At 38.4% G+C, this 18815-nt stretch overlaps 3 protein-coding genes across 9 annotated transcripts in view; 1 reads left to right on the top strand and 2 right to left on the bottom strand.

The window, feature by feature from the left end:
• LOC136237997 (uncharacterized) overlaps nt 1-18815 on the bottom strand; it is a 294291-nt gene that overhangs the window by 3748 nt on the left and 271728 nt on the right. For 4 of the 7 annotated variants that reach the window (XM_066028300.1, XM_066028299.1, XM_066028302.1 and 1 more), the window contains exons 1-3: nt 16340-17610; nt 12377-13430; nt 12155-12267 (exon numbers count right to left, since the gene is read on the bottom strand). The exons of 1 other annotated variant lie outside the window; for it this stretch is intronic. In XM_066028300.1, coding sequence (XP_065884372.1) covers nt 12393-13430; nt 16340-16705 — 1404 coding nt within the window. In that variant the 5' untranslated portion in view covers nt 16706-17610 and the 3' untranslated portion in view covers nt 12155-12267; nt 12377-12392. 2 more of the 7 variants (XM_066028304.1, XM_066028303.1) reach the window with 2 other exon arrangements.
• Nucleotides 7-9086, top strand: LOC136238003 (uncharacterized). Its single transcript, XM_066028312.1, has 2 exons — nt 7-215; nt 8637-9086. Exons 1-2 carry the CDS (start codon nt 212-214, stop codon nt 9071-9073), a joined length of 441 nt encoding a protein of 146 aa, XP_065884384.1. The 5' UTR covers nt 7-211; the 3' UTR covers nt 9074-9086.
• LOC136239174 (TNF receptor-associated factor 5-like) lies at nt 6656-7234 on the bottom strand. The gene is made up of 2 exons (XM_066029905.1): nt 7099-7234; nt 6656-6783 (listed from the first exon to the last, which is right to left on the bottom strand). Exons 1-2 carry the CDS (start codon nt 7232-7234, stop codon nt 6656-6658), a joined length of 264 nt encoding a protein of 87 aa, XP_065885977.1.

Genomic DNA, 18815 nt, shown 5'->3' with positions numbered 1-18815 from the left:
GTTCGCTATACTAAGCACAACACCGGATTTTCATATTTCCGCCCTGGGCTAGTGGTGAAGCACCTCGTACAGGCTCTGCCTTCTGTGCAAACCCTCCAGTGCCCAACTGGTAGACTTGATAAGAATACTCTTGCTAGCAAGGAAAGTGCAAGCTGAGATCTTCGGACGAGACGCCCTTAGCTACTTATCTGTGTGCGAGTGTGTGTAGCGAATGAGTAAGTAATAATAATTGCTATACTATGTTGTTATTAGCTGCCCAATATGCGTATGTTATCCCATACGCGTATGCATAGGCGGATCTGAGGGGGGGCCAAGGGGTGCTGCGCCCCCCCTGGCCCTTCTCTTGCCCCCCCTTGGGCTCACACTACTATACTGATACCAGAAACTGAAATCATGCATTCACACTGTATTCAGAAGTATAGAAAGCCAATGTGCAAATAGAAGACAACAGTTATAAATGTACTTTACAGTTATACTGTACATTGTGAAGAAAGTGAGGCAAATAAGTTTGAGTTTTTGTGTCGAGATCGAGATACTCTAATAGAGCAGTCACTACTCTAATAGAACAGTCACAATTTAATGTCATTATAACAATACTACTTATTTTTGATTTAGTACACTTTACCATCAAACAGGTTTTATCTCAGGATAGGATAACTAATCTTTATATGCATTGCAAGCATGCACTTTGTTCACTAAATGTTATCAAAAATGCTCTCAAATTCAAACCTAGGAAGTCTAATGGTTAAATTTTTTTCTCTAGCTACAGTCTTACAACTGTATGTCTATCATTCATCCAGCTATACTGAATAAAGTTATGCAACTGAACATAACTTGTGTACTAGAATTCCTCTTAGTGGAACAAACACTGTTGTACACTAAATTTTCTTGCCCCCCCTTGGCCCCCCCTGACAATACCTTCTAGATCCGCCTATGCGCGTATGGGACATCCCGGCCCATCCGCGTATGAGCTACAGTCAATTGCAGAATTCTTGTAAAAAGTATGCCGTACCGTGAGTGCTTCTGTAAGGCTCCCTGTGAGTAAATTTTATTGTCTTTGCCACGGTTTCAACAGCAACTGAACCACACTAATCTTTTTCCTCAATCCGGGTGATCCGGCGTCACTACAAATAGTTTTCCAGCCCACGGAATGTTTACAGCACGGGAAGAGAAATTTCACTAACAATTCTGCAATCGACTGTAACTGTATGTCTCTTACGCGTATGGGCATCCCATACGAGTTACCCTACGCAAGTATGCCGGTAGCCACGGCAGCCCACGGGGGGGGGGGGCAACTGGGGAATTTAGCCCCAGATCCCAGCCTGAAAGGGGCCCCTTGTTTAAAAGATCGATATACTCTAATAGAGCAGTCAGATCTAGATACTCTCTATATTATTAACTCTTGCTAATAGAGTAGTCAAAGTATTCTTCAGAGGAGCAGTGTAGCAAGCTTATAAATAAGGAGATATGGTTGGTGAGGGTAGCTATTGCAATTGTCAGCATGTAATGGCCTTTATTTTTTTTGTCTTTAACTTAGAGCTTGGGTGAATTTGTGATTATGATTCACAATGGAAACCTCCTTGCCCCTGGGGCCCCACTTTAACTCTTTGCACTGGACCCCTTAATTTCTCTGGGCGGCTCTGCCGGTAGCTATAGCTAGCTGCCTCCATGCAATCCTTCGATTTGTTTTATGTGCGATATTTAGGAGTTTACATTGACCATCATTTAACTTGGCACCAACATGTGGAGTATGTTTTACAGAGGGTTCGTGGCAAATTATATTCAATTAATCGCCTTAAGCCACTCACTCCTACTGTGATGAAATTTTTCCTAGTATTGCAGCATCGACTTGTAAATTTGTGTCTATTTGTTTGGCAATGTCATTGATGGTGATAAATAATGGTGACTCACAAGAGTGCTTAGACCTAAATCCGAACTGTCTGTCAGAAAGAATATTTTGATTTTCCAGATGTTTCATTATTTGACTTACTATAATGCGTTCCATTGATTTGTATATTACTGATGTTAATGAGATGGGGCAATAGATTTTTGGGTCAGATTTTTGGCCTTTCTTGAATATTGGACTGACATAGGCATGTTTCCATTGGGACGGTACAGTTCCAATTTCTAGCGATTGCTTAAATATGTGAGTAAGCATAGGAGAAATTTCAGCTGCTGTTGTCTTTAGTACAAGTGGATGTATAGAGTCTGGACCAGGAGATTTTGATGGATCACAGTTGGTTAGAATGTTGTAAACTCCTTGTTCTGTGATTTCAAATGCTGGTAGAGATGGATGTAATGAAGGACCTTTGTCAGGAATGGTACTGCTGTTGTCATCAGTTGTGAATACAGATTTGAAATGATCATTTAAAACAGTTGCCTTTTCAATTGGGTCTGTTAAAGCATTGCCATCTTCGGGGTGTAGTAATGTACCAATGCTGTCGTTATCTTGCTTACGAGTTTTCAGGTAGTGCCAAAGAGATTTTCTGTTATGTGATGATGATACAAGATTTGTCACATATGTTTTGTGCTATCTACATGCATGGATGTTGTTAGTCTTTCCCCACATTGGCCTCGGGGGAGGGGGGGGGGGGGGCTGGCCAGCACGTTTTTATACCAGCGAAGTTGCATTCACTAGCTATGTAGCTATAGCTAGTATGTGCTTCCACTTTCTCGTGCAATTGCAGCTATAGCCGTCTAGTTTATTGATATTCTAACTAAACATTAGTGTTAGCAAGGGTTCATAATATTTGTATGGGGACCTTACAAATATTATGAATTCTTGGTATTAGTCTACCATTTAAAGATATATGTATATGGGACAGCAGACCGTCCCATACGCGTAGGGGAATCCCATACAAGCTTACCTATATGGAATGTCCCGTACGCGTACGGGATAAAATACGCGTATTGGGCAGAACAGCTATGTTGTGGCTAATCTGAGCCAGCGGCGGCACCATGCTAGGGCTGCCAAGCTGAGAATCAGGGGGCTTGGGCCGCCGGCTATTCCAATGCAATGGTGTCCAAAGCATCATGCTAGGGAGTTGGGGGCATCCACGATGCTTTTGCTAATCGGTGTGAAGACACAATCTAGTAGTCTCGTCCTCCAGACTGTCCAGACCCATTCTCCGGGATGGGCGCTTATCGATTGGAGTTTTAGGCGGGGGGTCCTTCACATACAAAATCCATCTACGAAATTTCGAAATATGGAAATTTGCCAACCAAATTTCTAATTTCTGAATAAATTTCTACCAAATTTCCAAATTTCTACCAAATTTCCGAATTTCTGGCTTAATTCTTGGGTGCTACGAAGTTGTAGCTTGAGTTGTAGTATATTCCGTGCCTTAGGCTACTGTATTATGGTTTCAGTATGGGTTCAAGTCGAGCCGAACGGTTCACTAGTGGTCTGGTAAGCCGTCGTGACTCTATCAGAGGTAGGAATTTGAATAAAACACTCACCAGTAATCCACAGACACACCAAAACGACTTGCACTGGCCTTTGCACCATGGGAATCGAATCAGCTCGAAAGTATACAACAAATTTACGAAGCAGATTATGGACAAATGTTAGTGTGTATAATCTAAATGGCGCTATAGCTACGTATTCTATTGATAGTGACCCCTCTTCCTTGCATCTGGCCTCGTATATATACACATATAAATCCATGCAATATAACTTACACTAATGAAATAATCAAAATTCAATGCCAAACATTATAAAAATTTTAATCGTATGGATTTAGCTATGTATTTAAAATTTCAGTTTTCTGAATTCCCAACAAAAATTTCTACATTTCTAATAAAAAATTGCCAAATTTCTATGGTCATCGATGACATTTCTGGAAGTGAAGGACCCTTCGGTTTTAGGTGTAAAATGGCAGGGTTGGTACTCCCAACCTCTTCACTAAAGACTTATTAACAGATGGAAAGTTTTAGATTAAGCAGGATTACTGCTGATAGACTCAAGTCGCCAAAAGAAATATGGGAAAAATATATTTGCCCACTGTGCAAGTCAGTGCAAGTTTTTTGTTGGACCGCCGATGCGGTACTGACAAATCGCGTGTGGGCACAGATTGTGCAGGGACTGTGCAGATTCCAGCTTTAAACGAGAGGATAACCCAATGTGTCCAGTATTTGAGGATGGTGAGACGCATTTTATGATCCCAGATGATGATGATATAGAGGAAGGCGCGCAGAAATTCTTCCCAGGTAAGTTTGCGCAACATGATATAAATAAGCTCAAGGTGGAGTTCCATGAAATTCTTCAAGTGTGATCAAGTTGTACTAATAAAAGATTTAAAGGAACACTGTTGGTCATGCCCACATGCCGTTGAAGTTTGTGAGTATTGTAAACAGTTTATTCCTCGAGAAGAGGTGCAGAATCATTCAGTTAGCTGTCCTGAAATGAAGAGACATTGTCCTTTATCAGATATAGAATATTTTCTTGATATAGTAACAATGATGCTAGGCAATGGGGAGATAAAATAGCTGAATTCACAAATACAATAGAAAAGTCATTATCAAAATGTAGAGGCATCAATTTGGATGCTGCTGATTTTAAATTTCACTTGGACAGTAAACATGCCGATCATATTTCAGCATTAGTGGCACATTTGAACTTGTTAACAATAAATATTGCAAAAACTGCAGTCTGAAAAACATTCAGATAAAAAATATGAAAAAGATACATATCAAACCTTTTGTCAAATATACCGTACAATAATTTGGTACCCTGTTTACGTTATTTATGCATGTTTATACAGGAAGTTCATTAAAATTTGCAAATAAGCTGGTGCAGCTAATTCCGGGGTTGCAAAAGTACAATTGTACGCATCACCTATCATAGCCTAGGGCTTTGTGATTCTTACCATATCCGTAGAAAGCCTGTTCCATATCTGGTTAGTTTGCTATTTGACGGCGAAGGTTGGTGTATAACGTTTTTCCCCACTGTATTGTGTATGATACGCAATTTTGCGTAATCGAATTAGTGGTTCCCTAGTGACTTCGCCGAGGGGATTTCCTTATTTGTACGGATGGCAGCTGTTAGAGCATTCTATTGGCTTTCTTTTGGTGCTTAGTTTGTGTCCGTACGATATTCTATTCTCTTGCTATTTCAGTTTATACAAAGTGATGTAAAATGTATGCGTTTTGTATGGAGAAACTGAAGTGGCGGTCCATCCGGTTTGAAACCTTTCGAAGAATCAGAGTGTGATCAGCTCATTTAATGATCTAAGGACAGAAAACAAACAAAAGACACTGGTAAGGCATGATAATGCACATAAAATGACTGTTGACTGTAAATTGTATTTCAAAAATTTTCCCAGTTTGACTTTACAAATCCCAATAGCATGTTTTGATATGAGTGGTGTGGCAAAGAACAGACTAGTATTAAAAGCTGTGGGAGGAGCTGATGCAGTTGAAACAGATGGAGCTGCTGATGTTTCAATACAGTTTAAAGCATTATAGGAAAAAATACATATGATGCAAACGAGTATAGAGAGTTTGAGAAAGGACTGTACTATGATGCACAAAGAACTAGTAACAGCACAGAATGATCTGGCTATATAGCCAATGAAGATAATAAAAATTTAAAATCTAAGGTAGATTTCTTCGAGCAGAAGCTTGCAACCAGAGAGCAACAATTGGAAGAAAAGAAATTTCTGTCTTTCACTCCTGGAAGCTGGCAATTATGATGGAACGATGATATGGAGAGTAGGAGGCTTTGACTCATGTACTAAGGATGCTCGTGATGCAAGACATACATCAATTTTCAGCTTGCCATTCTACACTAGCAAGTATGGGTACAAAATGTGCTTAGGGCTGTACCCACAAGGGGATGGAATGGGGAAGAATACCCATCTCTCCCTGTTCTTTGTTGTAATGAAAAGCAAGTACGATAGTCTTCTGCAGTGGCCATTCATCAACAAAGTTACCCTGACATTGATCAACCAGACTGGTGGGCCAGATGTCACAGACACATTCAAGCCAGATCCCAAGAGTAGCTCATTCCAAAGATTGAGAACAGAAATAAATGTGGCATCTGGGTGTCCCCGTTTTGTGTCACTTGATGACCTCCACAGAAATGCGAGACACATTCAAGCCAGATTCCAAGAGTAGCTCATTCCAAAGACCGAAAACAGAAATGAATGTGGCATCTGGGTGTCCCCGTTTTGTACCACTTGATGACCTCCACAGAAATGCGAGACACATTCAAGCCAGATCCCAAGAGTAGCTCATTCCAAAGACCGAAAACAGAAATGAATGTGGCATCTGGGTGTCCCCGTTTTGTGCCACTTGATGACCTCCACAGAAATGTGAGACACATTCAAGCCAGATCCCAAGCATTTCTGTGGAGGTCATCAAGTGGCACAAAACAGGGACACCCAGATACCACATTCATTTCTGTTTTCGGTCTTTGGAATGAGCTACTCTTGGGATCTGGCTTGAATGCATCTTGCATTTCTGTAGAGGTCATCAAGTGGCACAAAACGGGGACACCCAGATGCCACATTCATTTCTGTTTTCGGTCTTTGGAATGAGCTACTCTTGGGATCTGGCTTGAATGCATCTTGCATTTCTGTAGAGGTCATCAAGTGGCACAAAACGGGGACACCCAGATGCCACATTCATTTCTGTTTTCGGTCTTTGGAATGAGCTACTCTTGGGATCTGGCTTGAATGCATCTTGCATTTCTGTAGAGGTCATCAAGTGGCACAAAACGGGGACACCCAGATGCCACATTCATTTCTGTTTTCGGTCTTTGGAATGAGCTACTCTTGGGATCTGGCTTGAATGCATCTTGCATTTCTGTAGAGGTCATCAAGTGGCACAAAACGGGGACACCCAGATGCCACATTCATTTTGGTCTTTGGAATGAGCTACTCTTGGGATCTGGCTTGAATGAGTGTCGCATTTCTGTGGAGGTCATCAAGTGTCACAAAACGGGGACACCCAGATGCCACATTCATTTTGGTCTTTGGAATGAGCTACTCTTGGGATCTGGCTTGAATGAGTGTCGCATTTCTGTGGAGGTCATCAAGTGTCACAAAACGGGGACACCCAGATGCCACATTCATTTTGGTCTTTGGAATGAGCTACTCTTGGGATCTGGCTTGAATGTGTCTGTGACATCTGGCCCACCAGTCTGGTTGATTAATGTCAAGGTAACTTTGTTGATGAATGGCCACTGCAGAAGACTATCGTATGGTTTTATCAAAGATGATACAATTTTCATTAAGTAAAAGTTGAACAACTTCCTACAAGATACTGATACAATGTTTCATTTTTTTGTAAAGCACTAATGTAAACTATCTCTAATGAATAAACTGCTTCCTCAACGTATTTTACAAAAAAAAAGAAGAAAAGGAATGATACATGATAATACGATGTATAATTTTGTACTCTTCCTTTGTAACCATCACTTTTGAAGTGTGTTATTTATGACTAGTTGCTCACTGTAAAAAATAAGCGCCCACCCCGGAGAATGGGTCTGGAGGATGAGACTAACAGTCTAGAGGAATTTTTAAGTGATCGGTCAATTTAGTTCATGCTGGTCCATCACGCACGATCATTTTGCTCAAAGTGGACACTAAGTCAAAGTCAAATGCATGTATGTACCTACCATACAGCTTTTACAAACAGATTACAGCTATGCCAGTCTACGTAAATGATGACACGAGATGCTTACCACTAACCCAGGGAACCTAAGTGAAGTTTAGTATCCTATTATTGATACAACCAGATCATTGGTCCACTGACTAGGGTCACCGTCTGAGTGCACGTATACCAATCAGATTGCAGCATTTTCAAAATTCAGTTCATAGGACATTTACAACTGAGAAAATTTAAGTGACATCCACCAAAGTATATATTTCCTGCCATTAACAATAATGTGACAAAACATATATATACATTTATATGCAGTTTTCGCCAATATAGCTTTACTTTGCCTAAGTTTTATGTTGCCCAGAAAAGTTTCCTTCTACAGTCAACCTCTCTAATCCAACACCTGCATAATCTAGAATCCTCTCTAATCTGACCAAATGTCATTTACCAACACTTTTGTATAGAAAACAACCTCTGTAGCTACTCTGTAATCCAACACAAAATTTTATTCCTTAGGCTTGGAAATACATTTTTAAAACCTTTGTAATCTGACACAGAATAGCTAATCGCAGCATTAAAACTGAACAATCACAGAAATAAATTTTAAGCAACCAAAGCATTTAATTGGGTGACAATAATAGAAAAAAGTTGCAATACTTCAGTATGCAAATTCTGAAATTAATTCACATTTAAAAAACTTGTGTGATCCATTTTACCTGTACTTTACTGCATAATCTGACATAATTATACTAGATATTGTACAATGTCAGATTATAGAGGTGACTTGATAATTATCCAACAACCTCCTCAATCCAGCAAAATTTATGGCTCCCATTGAGCATCGTAATAGAGAGCTGTATATGGTCATTCTTAGTTTCTGGTGAGGTCATGTTATACTACTTGCTGATTACTGAAGTATTTACCAATTACTTAAATCAGCTTATTACTTAAAGAAATACATATCGCTGCTGTATAAATGTTGTACTGGGAACTACTGATACTTTAATGCAATGTTTTGTGTTTTCTTTTAGATACCCTTTTAATAGAAATATTGCTTCAGAATGAAGAACTGCAAGTGGCTACTAAACAATGGCTAAAAGTTAATTTTCCAAAGATAACTCAGGAATTTTGTCGAAGATATAAGACCATAATTATACTGCTTGGTAAACCAGCTGCAAAAGTTGCATTGAGGGAATTAATGAAATATCACATTGAGAAAGTGATGACATTACATAGTACTGGTCTGACTGTAACTCTGATAGCTGACCTTACCCAAGAAGGATTGAAGTTTATTGGGTATGAAGATGCTGGAATGATTATCGGTGGTGCTGGGAATGTTGCTACTTTTGCAGCTTTTGGATATATCGGTCGTGGACCCGGAGGATTAGTTGTAGGAGCACTGGTAGGGTTTCTAGTTTGGGGAGCTGGAGAAATTGCTGGTAGCATTACTGAACATGTGTTGTCTTAACTTGTAAAACATGTGTTGTTTTAACTTGTAAATCAAAATTCACGCTTTGTTTTGCTGAGCTGCAATTATTGTAGTGTAAGTGAAACTTTATAATATAAGTGTGTGCCAAACTCTATGCAGTAGGATTATCTGGGTAGAGGATACAGTGGTCACATTATGCTGTCTTATTCTTTCCCACAGTTATTGCCCACTTATTATAGAAAGCAAAAAATAAATATGTGTGTAGAGCATATAGTTGAGTACAGAACCCTTATAAGACTATATTATAAACCATAAACTCGAGCATCATACTTTAGACCAAACAATTATTCATTGTGCCTACTGCAACTGACTAAAAATATCCCTAAAATTACACCTATACATTGCATGCTGTTGTAGACTATTAATTTTAGCTGGTTACTATAATAACATTCTATAGCAACCATGCATGGAGGACATTTGTAGTAGTTGGCATCAAAAATATAATTTGCATACAAAGAAGCCTTATAATTATGATATTAATTACTGATTTTCTAGCTATAGCACTTTCATATATGAGAATGCAAATGCAGTTATTAATTATAAGTTGATAATATATTTTTTTCAGCAGAAACAGCATTGTTAGCAACAAAGTTATAAGTACACAATCATTACAACATATAATATTTTAAATTACCTTGATCTGTACCCGCTACATTTTATCTTATAGTATATCAATCCAATAATGACACATATCCAATTTAGGGTCCAATCTAAGCATTAGTGCAATACTATTACTACGTGTCATTCACCATTTTTCCTTTGTAATAGTTTGTCCTAATCTACATAACCACTAACTGGCTTTCACAGTATATTGATATTTGGTAACTTTACGTGACTGCTGTGGAAACGTTGGCTACAGTTGAGTACATGCTTATATAAATTACTTGCATTAACAGATACACAACCTTTAGGAATATAGTGGCAGATCTGTCCTATTCTTCCACATGCAGCCTATAGCTGTGTCGATGTCAGCCAACCTAGTCCTAGTTGAGACCTGTACTACTATCAGTATACAGTTGACCATGATACTTTAGTAAAGCCCTTACATGAATATAGCCACATTTAACGCACCATGCAATCCTTTAATTAACATACAATTGAGTGACAGTATATAGTGAGTGCATTCATTCATATAGTCATAACCATTCATATAAATTACAGTCTACAGTCTCATGATGTAGTGCTACTAAAACTAAGTTAATATTCCTGAAACATGCTTTAATTAAATATGCTGGTATGCATCATTACAATTAAGTCCACTGTTTGGTGGGTCATATCTCCTACATCCACATAATATTATGATTCTCACCTCCTGTGACATGTATTCCCAACAAGTCTAGTTATTGTATATATGTTGTGATAGCAATTGGCAATATAGCACCTCATTTGGCATAGTTCAGTAAATGTACAGAACCTGTTGCGTTCCATGTCATGCTCTATGGCAGTACCTTGTGTTTTGACTATTGTTAGAATTGATTTGTATTTATTATAGGTTTAACTTTGTTTGTGTAATTAGGTTATAGGTTTTCGGTACGCATGTTTCAATCACGTGATAAAAAATGGCTGCCATGTAAGTGGCCTCGTGTTCGTTGTGACTTTCGGGCTATTAGTTTTCGAAGATAAATCACATCAACTATAGTTATACAAGACTATTGTGAGGAATATTGTATATAAAATATATATACATAGCATTCAAGTATATCAAAAGATCTTTATATTTCTAATTACTGAATCGGTGCACTGTTGCATCAAAAAAATAAATGGCCATGGAAAGATAATTCCTTGACTAACTTTCAAAAGAAACACACACAGAACAAGGGAATTATCTAGAGGGTTTTTTTTGTAGATAGCTACTGATTATATTTTTTGTACTCCAAAAAGCTAATTGTGCTCCAAAAAAAAGATCTCTACAAGTACAATCTTTTTGTACTCCAAAAAGTTAATTGTGCTCCAAAAAAAGATCTCTATACAAGTGCAATCTCATAAAAAAAAAATTCTTGAGGGCACACCCTTCTTATGTCATGCAAGTGCATTTTACGAATGCGGTTTACCCATGCATATATAGATCTCCCACTGTTTTGTTAGTTGTTACAGCATGAAGAAGACTATGGTGGCCCTATACATTAGACTCCCAGTACTTATACCAATAGCGGAGTATGTCAGGGGTGTCAGAGTAAAAGTGAATGTGAAAAGGTTTAATCCTAATGTTACTGAAGACAGCTAGCCTAGGAGGTTTGGGGGCATGCTCCATAAGAAATAATTTGAAATGTTGGCAAGTTTGGGCCGTAGTACTGCATAGTCTAATTGTTTCAAGGGGCAAACTTTTCGAGGTTGAGCAATGCATTGCTAAAAGTAAATTTTCGTGGATTTGCAAACACTACCAAAATGTATTGGACTACGTGGAGGTCTAAATATTTCAAGGATAAAATTTTCGCTGATAACCCCCAAAACCGCGATAATTTCCCCCTCGTTATACGGTACTGTGTTGGTTAGCTATCTGCAATGTTAAGGATAAACTGCATGGACGCTGACCAAAAAGCACTTCTGTAATACTGTTTAATCTTAACCATTAATGAAGGGATAAACTGTAAGGAACGTTTCCAAAGAAGCTGCAAAGAGAAACAAAACCAAAGCAAAGATTTCTTTTTAGAGACTCTTAATATGGATGGAACAGACATGAAGCTGTTCTGGGTGATAGACAGGTTAGATAAGTTATTGTTTTCTATCATTTGTTGTTATTCAACAAATGCTAAGTACTGCATGTTTACTACATTATACAGTGATAGTGCCAAATAAAATTTGCTCATCAGCATACATACCGTTGAAAATATAGTTTGTACCAGTTGTCAATCAGGGGACATGTATTGTATTCAGAGTTATTAAAGGAGGTTCCAATGGTAGTATATACCAAACAATGATCTGGACTAGCTATAATGTAGCTTTAAAATTTAGATAATAATAGTAAAATTAGTGATGAGGTGATACTAAATTCATTACATTTACATTTACAGCTATTCAAAATTCATTACTGGTAAGAATGTACTTACTGATTTGCCTTACCAGCATCTGAGAGGTTAAATTGCAGTTGTAACGATGACTGCTAAGTGACAGAAATTCCATGCAGCAGAGTAACAGTCACTGATGTCTACTTGATAAACTCGCACATTGCTAATCTGTGCAGATATTATATTATTGTTTTATGTTGCACACACAAATAAACATAATTAATGTACATCATGCAAGCACAGCAGTTATACTATAAACCACACCATTCTGTCGTACCTTTCCTTGTACAGCATCATTGAATACAACACATACTGTTCTCTACACTGTTCTCTACAGGAATAGAAGTCACACTCAAATTCTTTGTGAGGGTAGCTCTTCCCTTTTCCACTGTAGTGAGGTACTGAGGTCTAGGTGGTCTTAAGCTCCCAGTGGAAATGCCTCCAAGAACAATGATGGCTTCACAATTAATACTGACCACAGCAACACTATCTCTGGGACTGGACAGTGATGCCACTCTCTTCCAAGTATGACTGGAATAATCTAACATGGTAATATCAGATGTAGGAACACCTTGGATATCAAGACCACCTATGATCACTGGTGGATAAGAGTATGGTATCATTCTAGTGTCACAGTGAGGGGCACTTGGTAACTTCATCCATTGTGCTGCCCCATCACTGGTAGCTGGTTGTGAATTACAAGAAATTATTGTGTCTACTGCTAGCTGATATGCTGTTGAATTTGATGTGGTTCCTGGTCCACTATATCCAACAATGCAAAATATGTCCTTAGAAACGCTCGGGAATATGTTCCACATTGGTTCTGGTAGAGCAATGCAAGTCATTACCCAGTGAGATGGCTGTGTCCAGTCTAGCAATTCAATATCATTATGGTCAGAAACTTCATCCTTCCCCCCTCCCACAACAATGATGTAATATGAGTGGCTTACTACTCCTGGCTTGCTCCTGGCTTTTAACAAGTGTGGGTAGTGATTTATCCAAGTTTCATTAGTATAAGTAGACACTTTGTTAGTGATTTTCCTGTTAGCTATATCCCGTCCACCGATGATTGTCAGTTTATCATTAATTGTATGAAGCATACCATAATACTGGCCTGGGTTAGGAACACGTTCCCACTTATCTGTCATGATACTGTAGCAGTAGACATGATCAAAAATATCATCCTCTGGAGCAGTTCCAGCCATAACATACACCTTCTCATTGAGCAGTGCTACTGATGCACAGAACAATGGAAATGGCAGGTCTTTACACTTTTCCCATGTCAGCTCATAACAGCCACTTTGTAGTGCTGGTATCAAAGGAGGTAACTCCTAAATAACACATATTATCAAAATAGATTTATTGTAACAGTCACTATACCTAAATAGTATAGTACAAAAAATTAATGAATTATAGGATTCCAACAATAAAAAGTAGTGAAAAAAGATATGAATGATGATAGCAAGACGGATCTAGAATTTTAAAAGATGGCTTCTGAAATTAATAAGAGATAAGAAAGAAAATAATAAAGTGTTTAAGGCCTCCAAAGAAAAAATTGAAATTTAGAAGAAATGAGATCAGATGCTTTAAACCAGGATATAGCCAGAGACTTTTGGTGATGCCAGGGCCTAGCTACTTAGCGCTATATAGCTAGCTAGGGGCATGGGAGCATACACACTAGCATGCTGAAGCATGCCAACCTAGGGAGTCTGGTGGCATGCCCCCCAGAAAATTAGAAAATTAGAACCTCTGATAATTATATTGAATCTGAGAGTGATTTCAGCATTCCATCACATTTTGACTGTTGTATCAGGGTGACTGCTCTATTAGGGTATATTAATAAGTACATGCCACCCAGGAGTTTTAAACATTTTACCCTCTGAAATTTAATGTGAGGCTGCAGTTTATTTTTTTCCCCAGAAAATATATCCAGTGTTGTACACAAATCTACCAAGCATGCTTAACTGTTCAAAAAAAGTGGTGTCAAAAATCCTGCTAATGTAAAAGAATGTCACTAATGGGTGCCATTACAACTTGGGAAGAAGATTGCCTCCCAACTATAGGTCATAGATACAGGGGACAGCTGGTGGAGCACTACATGGCCTACACTTGGACTTGGTCATAGGCTTTGCTAGTGACTTGACCTAGCTAATCTATCAGAAGAAAGCTGTTAGGATAAGGGAAGAAACTGGCTGCTCATAGTCCAGGGATCGAACTCCTGATGCCATCACCACCTGCAGGGTTTCCAAAGTGGTCTCCATCAACCACTCTGGTCCATCAGTTAGACACTGCAAAACTTTAGTGAAAATAAAATGTGGAAAATGAAAAAATATGTTCAACTGTGAATACCTGAGTTTGTTTCAATTCAGTATTTATTCTTCTCTAAGGGTTTTGTCATTTTTAATCATTAACACTACAAGACTCTTTCGTATATGGTGTTTTTGCAACATAAGATATTTTATTGATTACCGCAATTTGGGGGGGTATGTGCCACATTGGGGGATTCCTACTATACAGTAGTACCATACTGTATAATACTACTGTACTATATGACAAGTGGAGCTACCACATGATGTGCACTACTCCAGACACCATAATGGAAATGCACAGTAGGGATATAACACTTCTTATTGTAATTTAATATCATGCACTACTCCAGCTTGTTTCAATACTTTTCATTGATGTGCTATGTATGGTTCCTACTCTAGTTGAAAATTTTTTTGTGTACTTTTTAAAACTTTCTTTTGTAAAATAAAATATTATGACTGGTGAACACACTGCATCAAAGAAAGAAATGGCACCTCATGGCCCAGCTATCAATTACTGTCTGAAAGTGAAGTATCCATTACGCTTTGTTGTCAGCTATGTTCAACCTGCTACACAGCATTACGAATCAAGAAAGCACCTCTGCAATCAAAGTAGCCACTATGAAAAATATGGACGATTTCTGTTACGAAGGGAAGCCATCACGTGCCATCACCAAATCGACACTATTCGCTGTCAGCAAAGATGAATGGGACACAAACGAGGACACTGTTAAGTGCATGAAGAATGCAATGTACGTACTGTGGTATACCAAAAGGCACGTATCCAGCTGAAGTGATGTCAAACAGTGAAAAAAGCAAGCCTGTAGCCTAAGTCGTTATCAAGTTACACTTGTCTGATGGCATCAGTCAGTTACTCAGTGAGTCAGTCACTAGAAGATATCGTTAATTTTTTTTTTTTTTTTTTTTTGTAAAAAAATCATAGCAATTTGTTGAAAGTGTTTCAGGTCGACCTGAAGGCTTGTTTGGGCTTAGTTCAATACTGCTTCATCATCGTCAGGGAAAAGTGAGGCTGGTTTTTTGGGTGATGTTTTTTCATGGGCCATGCCCAAACCTTTGTGGTCCCTACTATTGTACTGTATGATCATGTGGTATGGTTCTTTCTTCTTAAAGTGTATCATCTACTATTTTCAGAAGACATAGGTATAATGTTTTAAGAGTAATGGCAGTACTTACACATGCACTCAAAGTAGCGCTTTATAGCATAGGTAATAGATGTGCTTTCTATAGTGAGCAATAACGCTATTAATACTGCAAATAATGATACTAATACTTTCCATGCAAACTATCGGTAGCGATACCAGTTCTCAGAGTGTTTGTGCTGATTAACGATATGGTATAATTTGCAATATTGGTAACTGATTCAATTTCTCAATAGGGAGGAGAGCCTCCTCAGTTAGCTAAGGGAAGATAAAAGTTCTGTGATCTGTATTGTCTGGGAATATGGAATTGAAAATCTGCTTAAAACATTTTTTATTATTACTGTGAAAACTTCACAAATAGAAGATTATACACAGATATTAAGTGCAGATTTGAATAAGTCGGCTGTATCCAATTTGAAAATATACATGGCAAGGTAATAAGTTCCAGCATTGTCTTGATGCAGATGGTAAAAGAGTACTTGTAGGTGTTGGTGTTACAAAATGGTTGCATTACTATTAAAATATTCTAATAGAGCAGTCAAAATTTTGTTTCATAACCAAACGTGTCCATTAGGCCACAAAATTTAATTTTTGGTTTCTTATCCCTCACCACAATGTTGTTTCCTCACTGTATCAATAACTTTTTTTGGGCCACTTGTGACTGAATGCAGCTGCCTCTAGAATTATGATTTATGTAGTATAGGTATGTGGCATTGACTAGTGGTGCATATCAGAAGTAACATTTATATACACATATATACACAATAGACTAACCCTCAGTGGTTTAATCAGCTTAGCCAAGTGCGTTATTGAGGGACGCATGTCTGGGTCATCATTCAAGCAATCCTCAATCATCAACTTCAACACTTCAGCCTCTCCTGTAATCTTATTTAAGAACTCCTTGCAGCGGTCAACTACATGCAAAATTTTCTTTTCACTTGTTACTGGGTCTAATTGTACAGGAGATTTAGGTGATGGCCACTCTTGATTAAGTGTATGCAACATAATCCCACCATAGGAGAATACATCAAAAGACTGTCCGTATTTGTGTTCTACCACCTCAGGTGGAAAAAAATCAATATTGTTATCTTGTACTTCAGCTGATGGGTTCCTTCTACTTGCCTGTACTACTTTAGCCATGCACAAGTCAGAAATCTTTGCTACTGGCAATATTCCATTGTGTTTTAACAGAACTTTTTTAGGGGACAAATTACAGTGGATGAATGGAGGATCACGAGTGTGAAGATAGCCCAGCCCTTCAGCTACATCGTGCAATATTAAGATCTTCCTCTTTAGCAGTGGCGGATCCAGGGGGGTTTCATTGGTTTCCACGGAAACCCCCTTTGAAAAATGATTGCGTAACAATTAAATGTTTTAATTATCGCGGCGTGCGTCTCGATCGAGATACTGTAATTAGAGCAGTCACAGTAGCTACTAAAGTAGTGTGTAGGAAGTTTTTAATATATTTTATGTACTATTACTAGGCTGTGACCTTTTTTTTTTTTTTTTTTTTTTTTTTTTTTTTTTTTTGGTCTCACCTTACCAAACCAGACGATGTAGTGCAAACGTTTGCGTATCTCATGTCAATATATATCTCCACCTTCTAAACTGGAAACCCCCTTTATAAATTCCTAGATCCGCCACTGTTTAGAGTGATGTTTTTCCTCCCTAAGTAACTAGTAAGGTTTTCATCCATCAACTCCATTACCATGACCGGAAGTGATGCACTACTTGGATAATATATACCCACGAAGTGGACGATATTGGGATGAAATAACTCACTGCAACGAACACGCTCACGATCAAAGTCACCACGCTGTATTTTAGCAAAACCAGCTGGATGGATCTCCTTGGCGGCGTATATCACGTCACGGTAACGTACAGTGTATGTTCTACTGTATGTCCCTTTACCTAACTCCTCAGTCAATGGTTTGATTCCGCATAGAGTAAACTTCTTTAACTTTTTGCTGAGATCCTGATTTGATAGTTCGGCCATTCCGAAAAAGAGAATGGATGTGCCAAAAACTTATTTGGCGCCCGCCCCACACGGGCGCTGACGGTTACTTAACATATGGATCAGCTCTAGTTAGCAGCCAATATAGACATGTTTCCATGGTACATGTATGTGATAATGCTGACATACAAAATGTACATGATGGCATAAACAAAATCATCACTCGATTGATGGAATGGTGTTCATCACTGGTTAAAAGTCTTTCCCACAAACAAACTGAATACAAAGCAGTTGTCATTGCAAAACATCAAGATATCTCAGGTGAGGAAATCAATAGTGTTTGTGTGTCAAGTTGTTTGTCCTATCATTAATGAAGATATTGTCCTGTACACCTAAAACAATATTCCACCTGCTGGACAGGTGTCAGCCTTGGACATTTCACCATAGCAACCAAAGTTTAATTAGCAGCATAGTAACCATACAAATTTCACAAAATAGCTTCTGTGGGTTTCAAAATTGTTTGATAATCTGACCATTTAACAAATCTGAGGTATTACCATTACTGTCAGAAAAAAACTGAATAATTAAATAGTCCCATAAACCCCTGAAGGTATCATTATGCATACCGTAGTTACATATGTCTCATAGGCCCTGCGGGCACAGACTACACCCTGTCACACAACAGGACATATCTCAGTACTGGAGTAAAATATTTGCTTGTATTATAAAGCCAATCAATTGCTTAATACCTGCTTAAATTTTCAAAGCTAGCTATAGCACATTGGTATGTAAAGTTATGGGCAACTAAATTTTGAAAAGTAGGCAAATTTTATGTGCTCACATACCCTATCTTCACAAGCCCAGTCACATTTGCTCTCTTGATTTTCCTTAGTTTGCTCAAGGGCAGATTTGGGGGGGGGGGGGGTGCTTGGGGGGCTGAAGCACTCCCCCCCCCTCCAAAATTTTACAATGAGCAAGCTAGGAAGCTTCTAGAAGCTGTGTACAGGTGCAGTTGCATTTTATATACATGTTTGGGAAATGAAAAAAGCAAGGGGAATAGCTAATCTTATCCAAGAATTACTTAGAGGAGTTCAAAATAATACTTTTGGAGTAAGTCTTACCTTAGAAGCTGCTAAATTGGAAATACTCTAATAGAACAGTCAACTATACTCTATAGAGCATCCATCATTAAAACTATAATTTTCAAGAAGTTACCAGAATGTATAAGCTGAAATTAAGCCTATTCTTTTAGACCTTGTACTGCTACCCTCACCATTGTACCAAACATCCTGCCAG

This window comes from Dysidea avara, chromosome 11, assembly GCF_963678975.1.
Source record: "Dysidea avara chromosome 11, odDysAvar1.4, whole genome shotgun sequence".
Classification (NCBI taxonomy): Eukaryota; Metazoa; Porifera; class Demospongiae; order Dictyoceratida; family Dysideidae; genus Dysidea; species Dysidea avara.
This window is presented reverse-complemented; position numbering and strand designations above follow the sequence as displayed.

Bases quoted from the DNA above. Each gene is read 5' to 3' on its own strand.
- LOC136239174 (XM_066029905.1), bottom strand. From the start codon at position 7,234: ATGAAAATTGTATCATCTTTGATAAAACCATACGATAGTCTTCTGCAG. The intron at 6,784-7,098 runs GTAGCTCATTCC...CATTCAAGCCAG, and splicing joins ATTCAAGCCAGATCCCAAGA to ATCCCAAGAGTAGCTCATTC.